Genomic DNA, 19,817 nt, shown 5'->3' with positions numbered 1-19,817 from the left:
TGGAGATTCTATATGTTCTCATAGTACTACACTCGGGCACTTATTCAACATGTAAGAAAACATTTATTAAATCCATATGCTAATAAGCACATTATTTGCAACTGCCAACATAAATGTCCATCAACATGGTCACATCTAGAAGCTGGTACATATATTTTTGGAATGTTTTATCATTAGAAAAGATAAAATTACATTTTTAAACAAATGGTTTGGTCTTGAGTTGATTATTCTGTGAAATGAGTCATGAATAGAAAGGATATAATTATACTGAAGGACAATGCATATTGCTTATATGTAGAATGTTAAATAATCACAGCAATTGAACTGAACGAAACTGCAAAACCGATCAAAGAACCATATGCAAAAGAACTCTGTGGAACCAATGACACTGTTCCTAATTTGAGTAAGTCTAATGATCGTGATTGTTCTCCAAATAATGCCAGATTCATGACTTCTCATTAAGAAATTTTTATTTTTAACATATTTTTAGCTCACCTTTAATTTGAGTTCATCGTATATTTCGTTCACCTTTCTTTTTCTAACATGCCTAAATTTTCTTTTGTGTTTAGATACAGGTGCTGTTTATTCACCCTTCATTTTTCCCTCATATAATTATTGACATAACATTTCTACCGGACCCTGCAGAATGAGGAGGAGGAGGAGTAGGAAGAAGAAGAAGAAGAAAGAAGAAAAAGGGAGAAGAGAGAGGAAGAGGGAGAGAAGAGGAAGATGAGGAAGAAGAAGAGGAAGAGAGAGAGTAAGAAGAAGAAGAAGAAGAAGAAGAAGAAGAAGAAGAAGAAGAAGAAGAAGAAGAAGAAGAAGAAGAAGAAGAAGAAGAAGAAGAAGAAGAAGAGAAGGAGAAGGAGAAGGAGAAGAAGAGAAGGGAGAAGGAGAAGGAGAAGGGAAGAAAGGAGCAGGTGAAGGAAGAAAAAGAAGAAGAAGAGGTGCAGGAGAAGGAGAAGGAAAGGAGGAAGAAAAGAGGAGGAGAAGAACAAAAGGGAGCAAGAGGAGAAGGAGAGAGATGTGGTTGATGAGAGGGGTGAGGAGGAGGGGTGAGGAGAGGGGGACGTTGGTGGGGAGGAGCGGGAGGGGTGAGAAGAACAAAAAGATGGAAAGTAAACATTAAAAGTGATGCTTGTTTTTTAGGAAAGATCATTAATACTTTCTAATATTTAATTGTCTGAATTGGGAATATTTTGTAGGTTAGGAAGCAAAGTCTGAAAAGCTCTATTGAACACTTCAGTACAGAATAGATTATTCTCATAAAAGCAATTGGTCCATTTATTCGTGACTGGATTTTTTTCTTATTTTAGAGCCTACAATAGTAACAGATGACAAACAGATCTACTCAATTCTGGATGGCGCCCAGAGAATCTTCTGAGGCCACTAAAGAATAGAACTGATAAGGTAGTACAGAACTCTAAAATAATTCACAGCTCATTGAGTCTTAGTTCTTTTTTCTTAAACAGACGAGTAAGAGGCAGTGTAGATCCACTTTATGTTATGACACTGTCCTTCAACAGATTTTGCCTTACATTTACATGCTAAAGGAGGTATGGAAAGGACTCCTTAAACTTTAAAATTTAAGGACAATGATACTGAGATGTTTGTATACATTTTGATTTCTTTCTACATCATAGGTGTTTGATATTCTTCAGAGCAGTATCTAATAACTCACCTAAGGATTCTTCAAATTTCTACTCTCCAGTGATGCAGGTTCTTTTACTTGTAGTGTACCCAGGGTTCAGAAAAGGCCAATAGATGTTTGTCTTCCTGCTTTGAGGGGATCCTCATCAGTGTTCTAAGAGACTTAGGCAGTTAACTTGAGGGGAACCAACAATCTTTTGCTAATGATGTTTGACTCACTGAAACTCCAGAAATCATCCTAATGTGGAAAAAAGAAGCTTTAAATGTTCCTGAACCTGCTCCATCACATCTAAGAAAGAAAATGGGAGGGCAGCGGCAATTAAGCAGAGCAACTAACATTGCAACCTTTCAATTACCTCTCCTGGGTACAGAGGCAGATGAAGTCTATTAATTGGTCTAAACAATATATTCCTTCATGACATTAATCTTTTGAGACTTCATCATATCAAAATTCCTTTCACCCTCGAAGAAATATTGGTCTGTTATAAAGAACATTTTAAAATTTTTGTTTGTTTGGAGATCACCTTTGGCAATGCTCAGTGCTTATGCCAGGCTCTGTATTCAGAGATCTCTCCTGGGTGGTATTTAGGGGATTATCTGGGGTGTCAGGAATCAAATGCAGATCAGCAACAGGCAAGGCAAGTGCTTGACCCAGACCTATCTGTCTAGCTTCTCTGCAGACCTTTTAAATGGTGAAATAAATTTATATCACCAAAACATATTAATAATCATCAAAGAACCTCTGGGAAAAATCTGGTATTAACCTTCAACTGTGAAGTGTGTTTCTTCAGTAGAGGATTGTAGCTTTCCACCATCTTATTTAAAACAGTTCTTTGGATTTAAGATTTTACTATATAGAATTACAACATTGATTTATCATTTGAAAAGTTAATAACTGAATGTAGACGATCATAAAATAAAATTAAAAATTATATTTTAGTAAATTATGAATAAAATCCTCACATTTTATTTAAGAATGAAATAATCTAAATTATTTTATTTCGGTACTTTCATTTATAAAATTGTTACTTAGCCTTTTCCTGAAAACATCATACCCGGAGAGTCCACTTTCCTCCCCAGAGTTCTAAGTACCCCTCCTGCCATGAGAGCTCAGTTCTCTAGACAAATTCATCAGTTTTGACGACTTTGAGCACTTGATGTTCCCTTACAATCTTTGCTTTTCTCTCTTGTGTTAGGAATAATCACTCTCTCTGATTTAGGTGGCATACCCTAGGGTTATCAGGGTTTATTCCTGACTCTGTGCTCAGGGATCACTCTTGGAGGGGCTTGGGGGACCTAATGTACACTGGGAGGGCAGCCAGTTTGGCCACATGCAAGGCTAACACCATACGGGCTGTACAATTGCTCCGTGCCCCACTCTGTTTCTTTAATTGGGTTATGGTGACATCTACACAAATGTAGATGTATAACGGTAAACTGGTATTTCACAAAACAGTAAATTAACGATAGCACTGTTAACTTTGTCGTCCAGTTATTCGTGCTTTTTGCTCAAGCGAGCACCAGTAACATCTCCATTGTGAGACTTGTTGTTACTGTTTTTGGCATATCATATGCCATGGGTAGCTTGAAAAGCTCTGCAGTGTGGGTGGGATACTCTCGGTTGCTTGCCAGGCTCTCCAAGAGGGACAGAGAAATCGAACCTGGTTTGGTCTCATGCAAGGCATCACACTATGCTCTGTGCTGTGGCTCCAGTCCAATTTTTAAATTCTTTTTCCAAAATTTTTCTTAGTAACATATTTTCAAATTTTTTATATTGCTAATTGAAAATATGTTACTAAGAAAAAATTGAAAGCACCCCTTTTGACTTCCTTGAACGTATAGATTTTTTCCATTCAAATCAGACATACAAGTTAGAGTCCATTGGAGAGTGATTATTGACCTGTGCTATTGATTTTTCTTTTTTTTATTAGTGAATCACTTTGAGAAAAAGTTTCAGACTTTACAGGTTTTCATGCTTACGTTTCAGTCATACAATGATCTAGTACCCTTCCCTCTACAGTGCCCATTTTCTACCACCAATAGTCCCAGCATCCCTCCCACCTCCCACCCTTGCCCCATAACCCCACCTGCCTCTGTGACAGGGCATTCCCATTTGGATCTGAACATCTCATTATCTGGCTCTGGGAACTTTACAGCAATGATTTCTTTAACTGTGGCTTTCTCATTAGGGTTGCTTCCCTGTCCTTCTGGAGCTCCAATGGTTCTTATGTTATTCCTCTTGGCATCATCCCCTAGGTCTCTGATTTACCCTAGAGCTATTTTGAGGTCTTTTCCAAATGTTTGCTGTAGTTGTGGGCTTTCTGCTGCTCATCTTCAAGCTCACTAATTCTATCTTCAGCTGTATCCTTTCTACTGTTGAGGGCTCCCACTGTGTTTTGTATTTCATCTACAGTGTCATTTATTCGTGACATTTCTGAATGTAGCTTTCCTATTTCTGTTCTCATTTCTTCCTGTAATTTCTTTGCTCACTGCTCCACCGTTTTTTTAAGTTTGATGCACATTCTCAGAATTTCTTCTCTGAATTCTTTATCGGAGAGATCATATTTGTAGACAGCCTCTGCTGAGGCTTCTGGACTCTTTTCTTCATCCTCTCCTTGCTCTGGGGATTTGCGCTGTTTCTTCATGCTGTCATGGTTGTATGGAGGTGGGACCTCCCAGTTCACTAGAACTAATCTCTCTTTTTGTGAGGTTTTGATATTTTGGTTCAATTGGAATTGTCTAGTGGCTTATTTGCCTTTTGTTTTTGAGGTAACTGGGGAGATCTCCACAAAGTTAGGTAATGGGATTAAGATATCTGTCAAGTATACTAAAACAGGGGAAAATAACTGAGGCGCCCCCCGAGACCACGCCCCCTGCAGCAGAGACAATGCCCACTACCACAGAGACCACGCCCTTCTGGCCACTGGCCACCGTGTTGAGATTGGGTCCTGGGGTCCGCATGTAGAGCCCGTGGGCAGGGAGGACTGGGATGCGCAGTGAGGGGAGCAGGCGTACCTGAATGAGGAAGTAGACAGCACACAGTTGGTGGCTGCTGGGGGTGGCATTCCTGCCTCCTCGATGCTGGATTGAGATCAGATCCCGGGGCTGTGCGTGGAGTGGGTGGGCACGGAGAGTTGGGATGCTATTGGTTTTTCTTAAGTCCTTTTGTAAACTCTACCCAGAGAACTGCATAACACCTTTACATATGAATTATTGTGTTCACACTCACCCTTGAGTCTAACGTGCTTCTCAGATTAAAAAACTGCTCAGGAGCCAGAGAGATAGTACAGGGAATTAAGCACGAGACTTGCAGACACCCTCCTCACATTCAATCCCTGAACCATATAATGTGCCTTGAGTACTGCCAAGAATGATTCCTGAGCACAGAGCCAGGAGTAAACCACGAACACAGGATAAACACAACTACCCCTACGTTAGAGTGTGTCACACTCTGCTATTTGCATGGATGACATTACTATAAACATAAATATGGTACTATTTCAAATAACTTAAAAATAAATGAATAAAATCTGCTTCTATAAAGGAGTGCTACTTAAATTCATGAAAAGTTTCAAATGAGTAGATAACGGCCATAGTTCTTTTTTTCTCAATGAATCACTGTGAGATATGCAGTTTTGAAGGATTTCCTGGTCAGGTATTGGTCATACAATGGTCCACCCTCCATCCGTCCACCATTGTATATTTCCCACCACCAATGTCCCCAGTGTTTCTTCAATCCCCTACCCCAGGTTGTCTCTAAAGTGTCACTTTCCTTCTATCTCTCTCTCTCTCACTCTCTCTCTCTCTCTGTCTCACTTTCTCTCTCTTTGGGTATTATGGTTTGCAATAGAGATACTAAGAGGTTGTTTTGTTTGATCCTTTACCTATTTTCCAGCTCACAGTTCTTATCCAGAGTGATCATTTACAATTATATTTGGACACAGTTCTTAGAAGTAGGGCAGACTGCCTTAGCTATTGATCATCTAATCTTTGAGAAGGGAGGAAGAAATATTAAGTGGAGCAAATAAAGACTCTTTAACAAATGGTGCTGGTAAAACTGGACAGCTACATGCAAAAAAATGGGATCAGACCACTACCTGACACCATCCACAAAAGTGAGATCAAAATGGATTAAAGATCTCAAAATCAGACTTGAGTCCATAAGGTACATTGAAGACATGGTTGGCAAAATCTTCCATAGCATTGATGCTAAAGGTATCTTCAAAGATGATACACCACTGACCAAGCAAGTGAAAACAGAGATAAGTTAATGGGACTATCTTAAACTAAGAAGCTTCTGTACCTCAAAAGAAACAGTGACCAGAATACAAAGATGATCTTCAGAATGTGTAAAGATATTCACCCAATACCCATCTGATAAGGGGTTGATATCAAGGATATACAAGGCACTGGTTGAACACTTTAAGAAAACATCCAACCCCATCAGAAAATGGGTAGGTAAAATGAACAGAAACTTTCTCAAAGAAGAAATCCGAATATCAAAAGGCACATGAAAAAATGCTCTTCGTCATTAATCATCAGCGAGATGCAGATCAAAACAACAATGAGATATCATCTCACACCTGAGTGACTGGCCCACATCAAAAAAACACAAGCAATCGCTGTTGGTGTGGATGTGGGGAGAAAGGGATTCTCCTTCATTGCTGGTGGGAATGCCAACTGGTTCAGCAAAAAATTAGAAATTGAGCTTCCATTGGACCCAGTAATCCCACTCCTGGGAATGTACCCTAGAGATGCAAAAAAGTATAGTAGAAATGACATCTGCACATATATGTTCATTGCAGCACTGTTTACAATAGCCAGAATGTGGAAAAAACAGTGTCCAAGAACAGATGACTGGTTAAAGAAACTTTGACACATCTACACGATGGAATACTATGGCCATTGTTAGAAAAGATGAAGTCATGACATTTGCATAACAGTGGATCAATATGGAAAGTATCATGTTGAGTCAAATGTGTCTGAGAGAGAGGGACAGACATAGAAATATTGCACTCATTTGTGGAATATTAAGTAACAGAATGGGAGACTATGACCCAAGGAGAGTAGATATAAGTACCAGGAGGTTTTTGTTCACGGCTTGGAAGCTAGCCTCACATGGTGGGGGAAAAGACAGCTTAGATAGAGAAGGGACCACCAAGTAAAGGATGCTTGGAGGACCCTCTTGGGATGAGAGATGCATGCAAAAAGTAGAATATAGACAAAGCATGATGGCCAATCATTATTTGCATTGCAGAGTACAAAACCCTAAAGGAGAGAGAAAGTAAAAGGAAATGTGCCTGTCACAGATGCGGAGGGGGGAGAATGGGGGGAATAAGTATGAGAGGGATACTGAGAACATTGGTCGTGAATGGGCACTGGTAGAGGAATGGGCACTAGATCCATTGTATGTCTGAAACATAAGCACAAAAAATTGTAAATCTGTAACTGTACCCAATGTTGATTCATTAAAAAATGAATAAATATATAAATAATTTTTTTAAAAAGAAGTAGGGCAAACTTTGTTGATATCTTTTCTCATTGATGCGATATACAAAATCACATGCTGAGTTTTCCAACCTAATTATAACAAATACCCTAAAAATACAAATCAACTGGATATACTTCTGATGAATAATGTATGCTCCTTTTAAAATGATTTCCAAGTCATTCCCATGGGAGGGTATTAGCACATCTTTCTGTGTTTTTATGTTTCTACAGACGAACTCAAAACAAAGTATGAATATAAGAAGCACTTAGAGTAAAATATACCTCCAGCAGAAGTGACTTTTCACTAACAAAGTTTGGCTTGAATTTTGATTTTGCCATTTCATGCACATAAGCATAAGAAATGCCTTAAGTTCTATTAACCATTATATCCTTGGTTAGAAATCAGCTCCATGACTGCGAGGAATGCTGAGAGTGGGAAAGCCTGTCTTCGGAAACTCTCGAGCTCATTCATCAACGTGGATTGGCATGAGCCTCACGCAATCACAAGTTAACGTCCATGTTTTCAAAGCTCTGCAGAGAAGTGATAAAGTAAGACCTCAAAGAGAGAAGAGCAGCAGTGTTGGCTGATGCGGCAGAAGCTGGGAAAAGTATTCACAAAGCTCACCTATACTTAGCCAACTACAAGACCAAGATGACTGTCCTCCAACATCCTATGGATCTATCATATCTTCCAGAGGAGCAATGGAGAGGATTATTCACGACTTCTACTTGGATCTCTTTGACAGCCATGTCCACCAACCCATCTACCAATTTCGCAGGATGGATATGTCGTCCCCAACGTCCTCCCTTCTGAAATCCGACATGCCATTTCGTTGGTAAAGACACATTCATCAATCAGTCCAGACAAGGTCAGACCTAAAAACCTGAAGAATCTGCTGCCAGTACTTGTCAATACGCTGGCTTGGCTCTTTACATGCTACCTGTCCATATGCAAGGTTGTGTCCCAGTGGAAAACCAGCAGGACCGTTCTGTTGTACATGAAGGGAGACATACATGACATCAGCAACTGTAGCCCAATCTGCCTGTTGTTAATCGGCTACAAGTTGTTCACTAAGTCATCCTGAATAGAATACGCAGAACACTAGATGAAGGGCAACCATGCGAGCAAACTGGGTTCCTAAAAGAATTCAGCACGATGGACCATATCCACACAGTGACCAAGCTCATTGAAATTTACGAGAGTTCAAGATGCTGCCTTGTCTAACATTCATTGATTTAAAAAAGTCCTTCGATTCTGTTGAGACTCAGGCAGTCATTGAAGACCTAGCCAAACAGGGCATTCAAACGCATTACATCAAGATCCTCCTCGAGCTGTATTCACCACCAGGATCTCACCATTCTACAAGGAAGTGATCATTGACATAAAGAGAGGGATTGGGCAGGGTGATACCATTTTACCAAAACTCTTCAGTGCCACGCTTGAGAACGTCATGCGAAGACTGGAATGGGAAGCAATGGGAGTGAACATAGACGGTTGGAAACTACACCACTTCTGCTTCACAGATGACATCGTTCTCATAACACCAAGTATTAGGCAAGTGGTACAAATGCTGGCTGACTTTGACCACGAGTCTGGAAAGGCTGGATTGCAGCTGAATCTCAGCCAAACAATGTTCATAAAAAACAAACTAGTCTCTGACGTTCCATTTGCTCTCAACAAAACGAACATCTCTGAATGCAGCAGCTCTGTGTACCTGGGTCGAGAACTCAACATGAGGAATGACTTGCGCCAGTATTGCACAGGAGGAAGAGAGCAGCGTGGAATCCCTTCAAGAGTATCAGAGAAGAAGTTAAGAGGACGAAGAACCTCTGGCTTCAGGCACATCTTTTTGACTCCACCATTCTTACTGCACCAACATACGCCTCAGAGACCTGAGTCCTGTGAAAACAGGTTGAGACCGCTAATTGGGTATCCCAAAGAGGAATTGAAAGAGCTATGCTTGGAGTATCACGTTTCACTCAAGTGAGACTAGGAATCCTTAGTTCCGACTTTCACCGAAGATAAGAATCAAGGATGCTGTCTGGTTTGCCAAGGCATCAAATGGACAGGTAATGTGATTTAGAGATGACCACTGGACTAGAGCTGTTATGACTAGCCTCCTCGGGATGTCAAAAGACCGCTGTCTGCCCACCAACAAGATGGTCATACTTCTTCGTCAAAACCCTGAATAAAGGGTTTAAAGCTCCTCCTGTTCCTAGAGTGAGCAGATATCATTGGGCTACACAGGCACCCAACAGAGACGAACGGAGACATTACTGGCACCCACTCAAGGAAATTGAAGATCAATGGGATGACAAGTGATACTAGTGATTCTTGGTTAGAAATCAGGTGTAACAGTAACACCTATATTTTAGATGCAAATGAGTAGGTTTTATGCAGTGTCTAACAGATATACCTCAACACTTTTTGTCTAAAAGCATCATTAAATCTTTTACTTTTTTTTTTTGGTGGAGTTGGTTGTACCCATCATTCAGGAGTTGCACGAAGACTCAGTTTCACTATATAAATCTCACAAAAAGACTATAGTTAACAAAGTTCTATACTTAGTTACTCCCTGCTGGGGAGATCCTTCTCTTTTCTCTTGTACTTACAATATACTTTTCTACTTTCCAAACCGGAGTCTGAGCATCTTTATTTTTCAATATTTTGTCTCTTGAATATATTGAAGTGCCTGGGATTCCTGAACCAACAGAGACCGTGGCCACTGCTTCTGCCTCTCCTGCATCAATACCCTCCAGACCCTCTGGGTTTTTGCAAAATGTGATTTCATGTTTTGTGGGAATTCATCCCCCTAATAATAATGAAAAGCAACCCAATAATGGGATATGCCCCTTGGTAAAATAGTTTAGATCTTAGAATGCAAAACTGCACTCAGATAAGAATAGAATAATTTTGTTGCCTGCAAAGAAGTCCCAGCTTTTCATAGAATAAGACCATTTAGGATCTTTTAGATGTAGGGGAAGCATGGGCAAAAATAGAACAGGTAATTGTCAAGACTTGAGGTTTTAACGATGCCTTCCGGTAGTTATATAAAACACCCCAACCTCTGATCCACATATTGAATGTTAATGTGCTCGTTAACTATCCTTAATGTATCTGTCAACAAATGGTGCACCTTTGGGGCCCCCTATATAGATTGTATCCTAAACCTTTGCATAAACTTCTTCACATAGCCCTTATAATAATCTTAAATTTCACAGGATGAGACAATACTGAAACTAATTTTTTTAGTCGTTTTACTATATTCAGTGATCCAGTTGATGGATAACTTAATAATTTGATATATATGTGTATATTCAAAATGATCACCACAAAAATACCTATAGCAGCACATAGTTAAAATTTTACTCCTTATGATGGGAATTCTGAGAGCTTTTCTTTTAGGAACTTTCAAATATAGGATATAGTATAAACTATACTCACATTACTATATTTTATTTTCAGTACTTATTGATCATGAAAATGGAAGCCTAGAAATTTTGGCCAAATTACCTGCTATCTCATTTACATCTTCTGCCTCTGGCAATCACAAATCTATTCTTTTGAATTTGTTTATATTTAGATTTTGCTTAAAGTGGGATAATGAAATACTCTTTTGTTAATTTTTTAACTTTTTAAATTCTTTTATTGATTCACCATGTGGAAAGTTACAAAGCTTTCAGGTTTAAGTCTCAGTTATACAATGCTCAAACACCCATACCTTCACCAGTGCACATATTCCACCACCAAGAATCACGATATACCTCCCCCCTCCCCCCCACCTCTCCAGCCCCCCACCCCGCATGTGTACCTGTTAAATTTCACTTTGCTTTCACTTTACTTTGATTACATTCAATATTTTTTTTTATTTTTATTTTTATTTTTATTTTTTATTTTTATTTTTTTATCTTAGTTATTTATTTATTTTTTTTCTTTTTTATGATTTATTTATTTTCAATTAGAGAATCACCGTGAGGGTACAGTTACAGATTTATACACTTTTGTGCTTATACTTCCCTCATACAAAGTTCGGGAACCCATCCCTTCACCAGTGCCCATTCTCCACCACCCGTAAACCCGGCGTCCCTCCCACCCTCCCCACTCCCATCTCCCCCCCACCCCACCCTGCCACTGTGGCAGGGCATTCCCTTCTGTTTTCTCTCTCTAATTAGCTGTTGTGGTTTGCAATAAAGGTGTTGAGTGGCCGCTGTGCTCAGTCTCTAGCCCTCATTCAGCCCACAACTCCCTTCCCCCACATGGCCTTCGACTACAATGTAGTTGGTGATCGCTTCTCTGAGTTGCCCTTTCCCCGGAACGTGAGGCCAGCCGCGAAGCCATGGGGTCAACCTCCTGGTACTTATTTCTACAGTTCTTGGGTATTAGTCTCCCACTCTGATATTCTATATACCATAGATGAGTGCAGTCTTTCTATGTCTGTCTCTCTCTTTCTGACTCATTTCACTCAGCATGAAACTTTTCATGCCCATCCACTTAACTACAAAATTCTTGACTTCCTTTTTTCTAACAGCTGCATAGTATTCCATTGTATAGATGTACCAAAGTTTCCTCAACCAGTCATCCGTTTTGGGGCATTCGGGTTTTTTCCAGATTCTGGCTATTGTAAACAGTGCTGCGATGAACATACATGTGCAGATGTTGTTTCTATTGTACTTTTTTGCCTCTCTGGGATATATTCCCAGCAGTGGTATTGCTGGGTCAAATGGGAGCTCAACCTCTAGTTTTCTGAGAGTCGTCCATACTGTTTTCCAAAAGGGCTGAACTAGCCGGCATTCCCACCAGCAGTGTAGAAGGGTCCCTTTCTCCCCACATCCTCTCCAACAGCGGTTGCTTTTGTTCTTTTGGATGTGTGCCAGTCTCTGTGGTGTGAGGTGGTATCTCATGGTTGTTTTGATCTGCATCTCTCTGATGATTAGTGATGCAGAGCACTTTTTCATGTGCCTTTTGGCCATTCGTATTTCTTCCTTGGTAAAGTTTCTGTTCATTTCTTCGCCCCATTTTTTTTTAAATTTATTTATTTTTAATTAGAGAATCACCGTGAGGGTACAGTTACAGATTTATACACTTTTGTGCTTATACTTCCCTCATACAAAGTTTGGAACCCATCCCTTCACCAGTGCCCATTCTCCACCACCCGTAAACCCAGTGTCCCTCCCACCCTCCCCAATCCCACCTCCCCCCCACCCCACCCTGCCACTGTGGCAAGGCATTCCCTTCTGTTTTCTCTCTCTAATTAGCTGTTGTGCTTTGCAATAAAGGTGTTGAGTGGCCGCTGTGCTCAGTCTCTAGCCCTCATTCAGCCCGCAACTCCCTTCCCCCACATGGCCTTCGACTACAATGTAGTTGGTGATCGCTTCTCTGAGTTGACCTTTCCCCGGAACGTGAGGCCAGCCTCGAAGCCATGGAGTCAACCTCCTGGTACTTATTTCTACAGTTCTTGAGTGTTAGTCTCCCACTCTGTTATTCTATATACCATAGATGAGTGCAATCTTTCTATGTCTGTCTCTCTCTTTCTGACTCATTTCACTCAGCATGAAACTTTTCATGCCCATCCACTTGACTACAAAATTCTTGACCTCCTTTTTTCTAACAGCTGCATAGTATTCCATTGTATAGATGTACCAAAGTTTCCTCAACCAGTCATCCGTTCTGGGGCATTCGGGTTTTTTCCAGATTCTGGCTATTGTAAACAGTGCTGCGATGAACATACATGTGCAGATGTTGTTTCGATTGTACTTTTTTGCCTCTCTGGGATATATTCCCAGCAGTGGTATTGCTGGGTCAAATGGGAATTCAATATCTAATTTTTTGAGAGTCTTCCAAATTGTTTTCCAGAAGGGCTGAACCAGTCGGCATTCCCACCAGCAGTGAAGAAGGGTCCCTTTCTCCCCACATCCTCTCCAACAGCGGTTGCTTTTGTTCTTTTGGATGTGTGCTAGTCTCTGTGGTGTGAGGTTTCGCCCCATTTTTTGATGGGGTTGGATGTTTTCTTCTTGTAGAGTTCAACCAGTGCTTTATATACCATTGATATCAACCCCTTATCTGATGGGTATTGTGTAAATATCCTTTCCCATTCTGTGGATAGTCTTTGGATTCTGGTCACTGTATCTCTTGCGGTGCAGAAGCTTTTTAGTTTAATGTAGTCCCATTTGTTGATCTCTGTTTTTACTAGATTGCTTAGTTCCGTGTCACCTTTGAAGATACCTTTATCTTCAATATCGTGGAGGGTTTCGCCGACCTTGTCTTCAATGTACCTTATGGTTTGTGGTCTAATGTTGAGGTCTTTAATCCATTTTGATCTGACTTTTGTGCATGGTGTCAGGTCAAGGTCTAAACCCATTTTTTTGCATGTGGTTGTCCAGTTGTGCCAGCACCATTTGTTAAAGAGGCTTTCCTTGCTCCACTTCACATCTCTTGCTCCCTTATCAAAGATTAGATGATCATACATTTGGGGTTGTGTGTAGGGATATTCCACCCTGTTCCATTGGTCTACGGCTCTGCCTTTGTTCCAGTACCATGCTGTTTTAATTGTTACTGCTTTGTAGTAAAGATTGAGGTTGGGGAGGGTGATGCCTCCCATCATCTTTTTCCCAAGAATTGTTTTAGCTATCCTTGGACGTTTGTTATTCCATATGAATTTTAGGATTGCTTGATCCATTTCTTTGAAGAGTGTCATGGGTATACTTATAGGGATCGCATTGAATCTGCATAATGCTTTAGGGAGTATTGACATTTTGACAACATTGATTCTCCCTATCCACGAGCAGGGTATATGTTTCCATTTCCTCATGTCCTCTTTGATTTCATGGAGTAGCGTTATGTAGTTTTCTTTGTAAAGGTCTTTTACTTCCTTGGTTAAGCTGATTCCGAGGTACTTGATTTTCTGGGGCACGATTGTGAATGGGATTGCTTTTTTCATGTCCCTTTCCTCTGCCTCATTGTTTGCATATATGAAGGCCATGGATTTTTGGGTATTGATTTTGTAGCCTGCAACTTTACTGTATAAGTCTATTGTTTCTAAGAGTTTCTTAGTAGAGGTTTTAGGCTTCTCTAGATATAGTATCATGTCGTCTGCAAATAGTGAGAGTTTGATTTCTTCCCTTCCTATCTGGATGCCCTTAATCTCTTTTTCTTGTCTAATAGCTATCGCAAGTACTTCCAGTACTATATTGAAGAGGAGTGGTGAGAGTGGGCATCCTTGTCTTGTGCCCGATCTCAGAGGAAAGGCCCTTAGTTTTTCCCCGTTGAGGATTATGCTTGCCGTAGGCTTGTGATAGATGGCTTCGACTATCTTGAGGAAAGTTCCTCCAAACCCCAATTTGGCGAGGGTTTTCATCATGAAAGGATGTTGGATCTTGTCAAATGCTTTCTCTGCATCTATTGATATGATCATATGGTTTTTGTCTTTACTTTTGTTGATATGCTGGATTATGTTGATTGATTTCCGAATGTTAAACCATCCTTGCATCCCTGGGATGAATCCCACTTGGTCGTGATGTATGATCTTTTTGATGAGTTGTTGGATCCTATTTGCTAGTATTTTGTTGAGGATCTTCGCATCGGTGTTCATCAGGGAAATTGGTCTGTAATTTTCTTTCTTAGTGGTGTCTTTGTTTGCTTTTGGTATTAGGGAGATATGTGCTTCATAGAAACTGTTTGGGAGAGTTCCTGTTTTTTCAATTTCCTGGAAAAGTTTGAGGAAAACAGGCAATAGGTCTTCTTTAAATGTTTGGAAGAATTCGCCAGTGAAACCATCTGGGCCTGGGCTTTTGTTTTTGGGGAGGTTTTTGATTACCGTTTCAATTTCCTTAACATTGATGGGTCTATTCAGGTATTCCAGGTCTTCTTTCTTCAGTGTTGGGAGATTGTAGGAATCAAGGAATCCATCCATTTCTTTTAGGTTCTCCTTTTTTGTGGCGTAAAGACCTTCAAAGTAGTCTCTAATGATCTTTTGAATCTCACTGGTTTCTGTTATGATGTCCCCCTTTTCATTTCTGATTCGATTTATTAGAGTTTTCTCTCTTTCTTTCTTTGTGAGTCTTGCTAGCGGTTTACCAATCTTATTTATTTTCTCAAAGAACCAACTCTTTGTTTCATTGATCTTTTGGATTGTTTTTTTGGTTTCGATGTCATTAATTTCTGCTCTAATTTTTATTATTTCTTTCCTTCGGTCTGGTTTGGAGTCCTTTTTCTGGTCCTTTTCTAAGGTCTTGAGTCGTGAAGTCAGGCTATCTATGTGGGTCCTTTCTTCCTTCCTGAGGAATGCTTGGAGAGCTATAAATTTTCCCCTTAACACGGCTTTAGCTGCGTCCCATAGGTTTTGGTAGCTCGTGTCTTCATTCTCGTTAGTTTCTAAGTATCTTTTGATTTCTTCCTTGATTTCCTTCCTGACCCACTCATTGGCCAACATTGAATTGTTTAGTTTCCAGGTGTTTGATTTGATTTTCCGTGTTTGTGAGTGGTTAGCTTCTATCTTCAGCGCATCGTGGTCTGAAAAAATGGTTGATACAATTTCTATTTTTCCGATTCTATTGAGGTATGTTCTGGGGCCCAGTACATGGTCTATTTTAGAAAATGTTCCGTGTGCACTGGAAAAGAATGTGTATTCTTTCTTTTTGGGGTGTAAGGCCCTGTATAGGTCTATTAGGCCTCTCTCTTCTATTTCTTCTTTCAGAGTCAGTGTTTCCTTGTTGAGTTTTGTTCTTGTGGATCTATCTAGAGGCGATAAGGCCGTATTGAAGTCTCCGACTACAATTGTGCTGTTAGTGATGTCCTCTTTGAAGTCTGTTAGGAGTTGTTTTAAATATTTAGCCGGTCGTTCGTTAGGAGCATATACGTTTAAGAGTGTGATTTCTTCCTGTTGTACATATCCCTTGATAAACAGAAAATGACCTTTGCTGTCCCTTTTGATCTTTTTCATCCTAAAATCTATGTTGTCGGATACCAGGATGGCACTCCAGCTTTTTTAAGGGGGTTGTTTGCTTGGAGGATTGTTTTCCATCCTTTGACTTTGAGTCTATGTTTACTCTGTTTGTTCAGGTGTGTTTCTTGCAGGCAACAGAATGTTGGGTTTAATTTCCGGATCCATTTAGCCACTCTGTGTCTCTTGATAGGTGCATTTAGGCCATTGACATTGAGAGAGATTATTGTGATTTGGTTTTGTGTCATCTTTCTGTGGGATTTGTTATTCTTATGGGGCTCCCCCTTGTCTTACAGTAGCTCCTTTAGACCTTCTTTCAAGATTGGTTTTGAGTCTATGAAGGACCTGAGCTGTTGTTTATCCGAGAAGTAGTGTATGGTTCCTTCGAGTTTGAGTGAGAGTTTAGCCGGATAAAGTATTCTTGGTGAGGCATTCATTTCGTTGAGTTTTTTCACTATGTCCCACCGTTGTCTTCGGGCTCGGAGGGTTTCTTCTGACAGATCGGCCGTAAATCTGAGGGGTGCTCCTTTGTATGTGATTTCCTTCTTTGACCTTGCTGCTTGCAGAATTGTGTCTCTATCCATGGTATCCGCCATTCTGACTATGATATGCCTTGGGGTCTTTTTATTCGGGTCTCTTTTTGCTGGTACTCTTCGGACTCCTTGTATCTGGATGCCTGCCTTCTCCAGCTCTGGGAATTTCTTAGCAATGATATCTTTCACTGTGTTTTTTTCATTGGGGTTGCTTCCCTGCGGTTCTGGTACTCCAATGATTCTTATGTTGTTCCTCTTGAAGTCATCCCCCAGGGCTCTGATTCGCTCTATAGCCATTTTGAGGTCTTTGGCCATGATTTGTTGTTGTCTATAAGCTTTCTGCAGCTCATCTTCCAGATCACTGATTCTGTCTTCGGCTGTAGTCATTCTACTGTTGAGGGCTTCTAGTGAGATTTTTATTTCATCTACCGATTGCTTTATTTGTGAGACTTCCGTTCGAAGGTTTGAAATTTCTGCTCTCATTTCTGCTCTCATTTCTTCCTGTATTTTCTTGGTAGACCGTTCCAGCGCTTGATTCATCTCCTCCCTTAATTTATTGGATGTCTGTTCCATATTTGCTTGGAGTAGGTCGAGTCTCCTCCAGATTTCCTCTCTGAATCGTTTATCTGAGAGGTCATAGATGTTGGGAGCCTCTTTTGAGGTTTCTAGTATCTTTTCTTCTCCCTCTCTTCCTGGAGGGGATTTTCGCTGCTTCTTCATATTGTTATGGAAGTATAGGATTGGAACTTTGTAGGTGTTTATTCCTCCTACCTCTTACTGAGAGAAGGAGGGGCTCTGTTTGTGCTATTTCTGATGGCAGCTTTATTCCTATTCTAGAAGTCTTCCTTACACTCAGCCTTTTCTTTGTATTTGATGTTGGGGCTTTAATGAAGACTTAAGGCTAAGTTGTCTTTACAAAAGCTTTGCTAAGCTTCTCTTATTCACTGATAATTTTTCTAAACTTAGAGCTAATAGGCTAGGTCGCATAAGTGTATGAGATGTATTAAACCGATTTTCAAAGCAAGAAGACCATACTTAATGTGCTAAGGTAGGAAATAATAACTGCGGCCGCCTTAGCGGCCGCTGCTCTGGCAGGAGGCCACGCCCCTTTTTAGACCACGCTCCTTTCAGGCCACGCCCCCGTTTCTTCCTAGCAGGGGCTCCTGGGACAATGGTCCCAGGAAAGCCGGGGTGGTGGGACGCGGGAAGTGGCGGCGGCAAGGGTCCCAAGTCCCGGCGGCCGCGTGGGAACCAGGGGCGCAACGGGAGGCGTGGCTGGGAGTCTCCTGATTACCTGGGAAAAGGCCGGGTTGGAGGGAGCTGGGCAGACGGGAAAGCCGGGGCGCTGGGACGCGGGAAGTGGCGGCGGCAAGGGTCCCAAGTCCCGGCGGCCGCGTGGGACTACATTCAATATTTCAACAAAAATATTCACTATTATTGATTTGGAGTTTCTTCTCCCTAAAGTCGATCTGCTGAAAAGAAAGCATTTGTAATTTGTTTTCCATTGCTGAAAATGAAGAGATATGAGGTCAGGAGGCCGCACTAGCAGCAGCATAGTTTTGGATTCCTGTATTTTAGTATTTTAGTAACTAAGTCCAGAGAAATGTCTGCCAGGAATCGCAACATTGTAAGCTTGTACCTCTCAGCTACTTTATATTCCACATATGAGTGCGATCTTTCTATATCTGTCTCTCTTTCTTTCTGACTCATTTCACTCAGCATGATACTTTCCATGTTGATCCACTTATATGCAAATTTCATGACTTCATGTTTTCTGACAGCTACATAGTATTCCATTGTGTAAATATACCAGAGTTTCTTTAGCCAATCATCTGTTTTCGGGCACTCTGGTTTTTTCCATATTGTGGCTATTGTAAACAGAGCGGCAGTGAACATGGAAATGCAGATGTCATCTATACTATACCTTTTTGCCTCTCCAGGATATATTCCCAGGAGTGGTATTGCTGGGTCACATCGGAGCTCAATTTCTAATTTTGAGAATCGTCCATATTGTTTTCCAAAAGGGCTGAACCAGTTGGCATTCCCACCAGCAGTGAAGGAGAGTCCCTTTCTCCCCACATCCATGCCAAAACCGGTTGCTTTTGTTTTTTGGGATGTGGGTCAGTCTCTGTGATGTGAGATGATATCTCATTGTTGTTTTGATCTGTATCTCCCTGATGACTAGTGATGTTGAACATTTTCTCATGTGCCTCTCAGCCATTCAGATTTCTTCTTTGGAAATTTTCTGTTCATTTCATCAGCCCATTTTTTGATCGGGTTGGCAGTTTTCTTCTTGTGGAGTTCAACCAGTGAATTGTATATCCTTGTTATCAACCCTTTATCCGATGGGTACTGCATAAATATCCTTTCCCATTTTGTAGACTGTCTTTGTATTTTGGTCACTGTTTCTTTTGAGTTGCAGAAGCTTCTTAGTTTGAGATAGTCCCATTCATTTATCTCTGTTTTCACTTGCTTGGCCATGGCGTGTCAGCTTTGAAGATACCTTTGGCTTCAATGTCGTGGAGGGTTTTGCCGACCTTATCTTCAATGTACCTTAGGGATTCTGGTCTGATGTTGAGGTGTTTAATCCATTTTGATCCAATTTTTGTACATGGTGATAGATGGAGATCTAAGCCCCCTTTTTTTTTTGCATGTAGCCATCCAGTTTTGCCAGCACAATTTGTTAAACATGCTTTCCTTGCTCCACTTCACATTTCTTGCTCCCTTATCAAAGATTAGATGATCAAATATTTTGGGGTGTATGTCAGAGTATTCAACCCTGTTCCATTGGTCTGCAGCTCTGCCTTTGTTCCAGTACCATGCTGTTTTAATGACTACCGCTTTGTAGTAGAGTTGGAAGTTGGGAATGTTGATTCCTCCCATTTTCTTTTTCCCAAAGACTGCTTTAGCTATTCGTGGGGGCTTATTGTTCCATATGAATTTCAGGAGCGCTTGCTCCATTTCTTTGAAGAATGTCAAGAGTATCCCTATAGGGATCACATTGAATTTGTACAATGCTTTGGGGAGAATTGCCATTTTGACAATATTAATTCTCCAATCCATGAGCAGGGGATGTCTTTCATTTCCTCGTGTCCTCTTTTATTTCCTGAAGTAGTGTTTTATAGTTTTCATTATACAATTCCTTTACCTCCTTTGTTAAGCTGATTCCGAGGTACTTAATTTTTTGCTGCACAATTGTGAACGGGAT

General features: G+C 40.7%; 1 protein-coding gene across 1 annotated transcript in view; it reads right to left on the bottom strand.

The window, feature by feature from the left end:
- Positions 1–4,440: 4,440 nt before the first annotated feature.
- LOC129406054 (olfactory receptor 1440-like) overlaps positions 4,441–19,817 on the bottom strand; it is a 34,335-nt gene continuing 18,958 nt past the window's right edge. Inside the window, exon 3 of the mRNA XM_055143801.1 lies at positions 4,441–4,662. Coding sequence (XP_054999776.1) covers positions 4,441–4,662 — 222 coding nt within the window. The remainder of the gene's footprint in view (positions 4,663–19,817) is intronic.

The sequence above is a fragment of the Sorex araneus genome, chromosome 6 (assembly GCF_027595985.1).
Source record: "Sorex araneus isolate mSorAra2 chromosome 6, mSorAra2.pri, whole genome shotgun sequence".
NCBI lineage: Eukaryota > Metazoa > Chordata > Mammalia > Eulipotyphla > Soricidae > Sorex > Sorex araneus.
The sequence above is the reverse complement of the archived record's forward strand: the minus strand, read 5'-3'. Positions and strand labels throughout refer to the sequence as shown.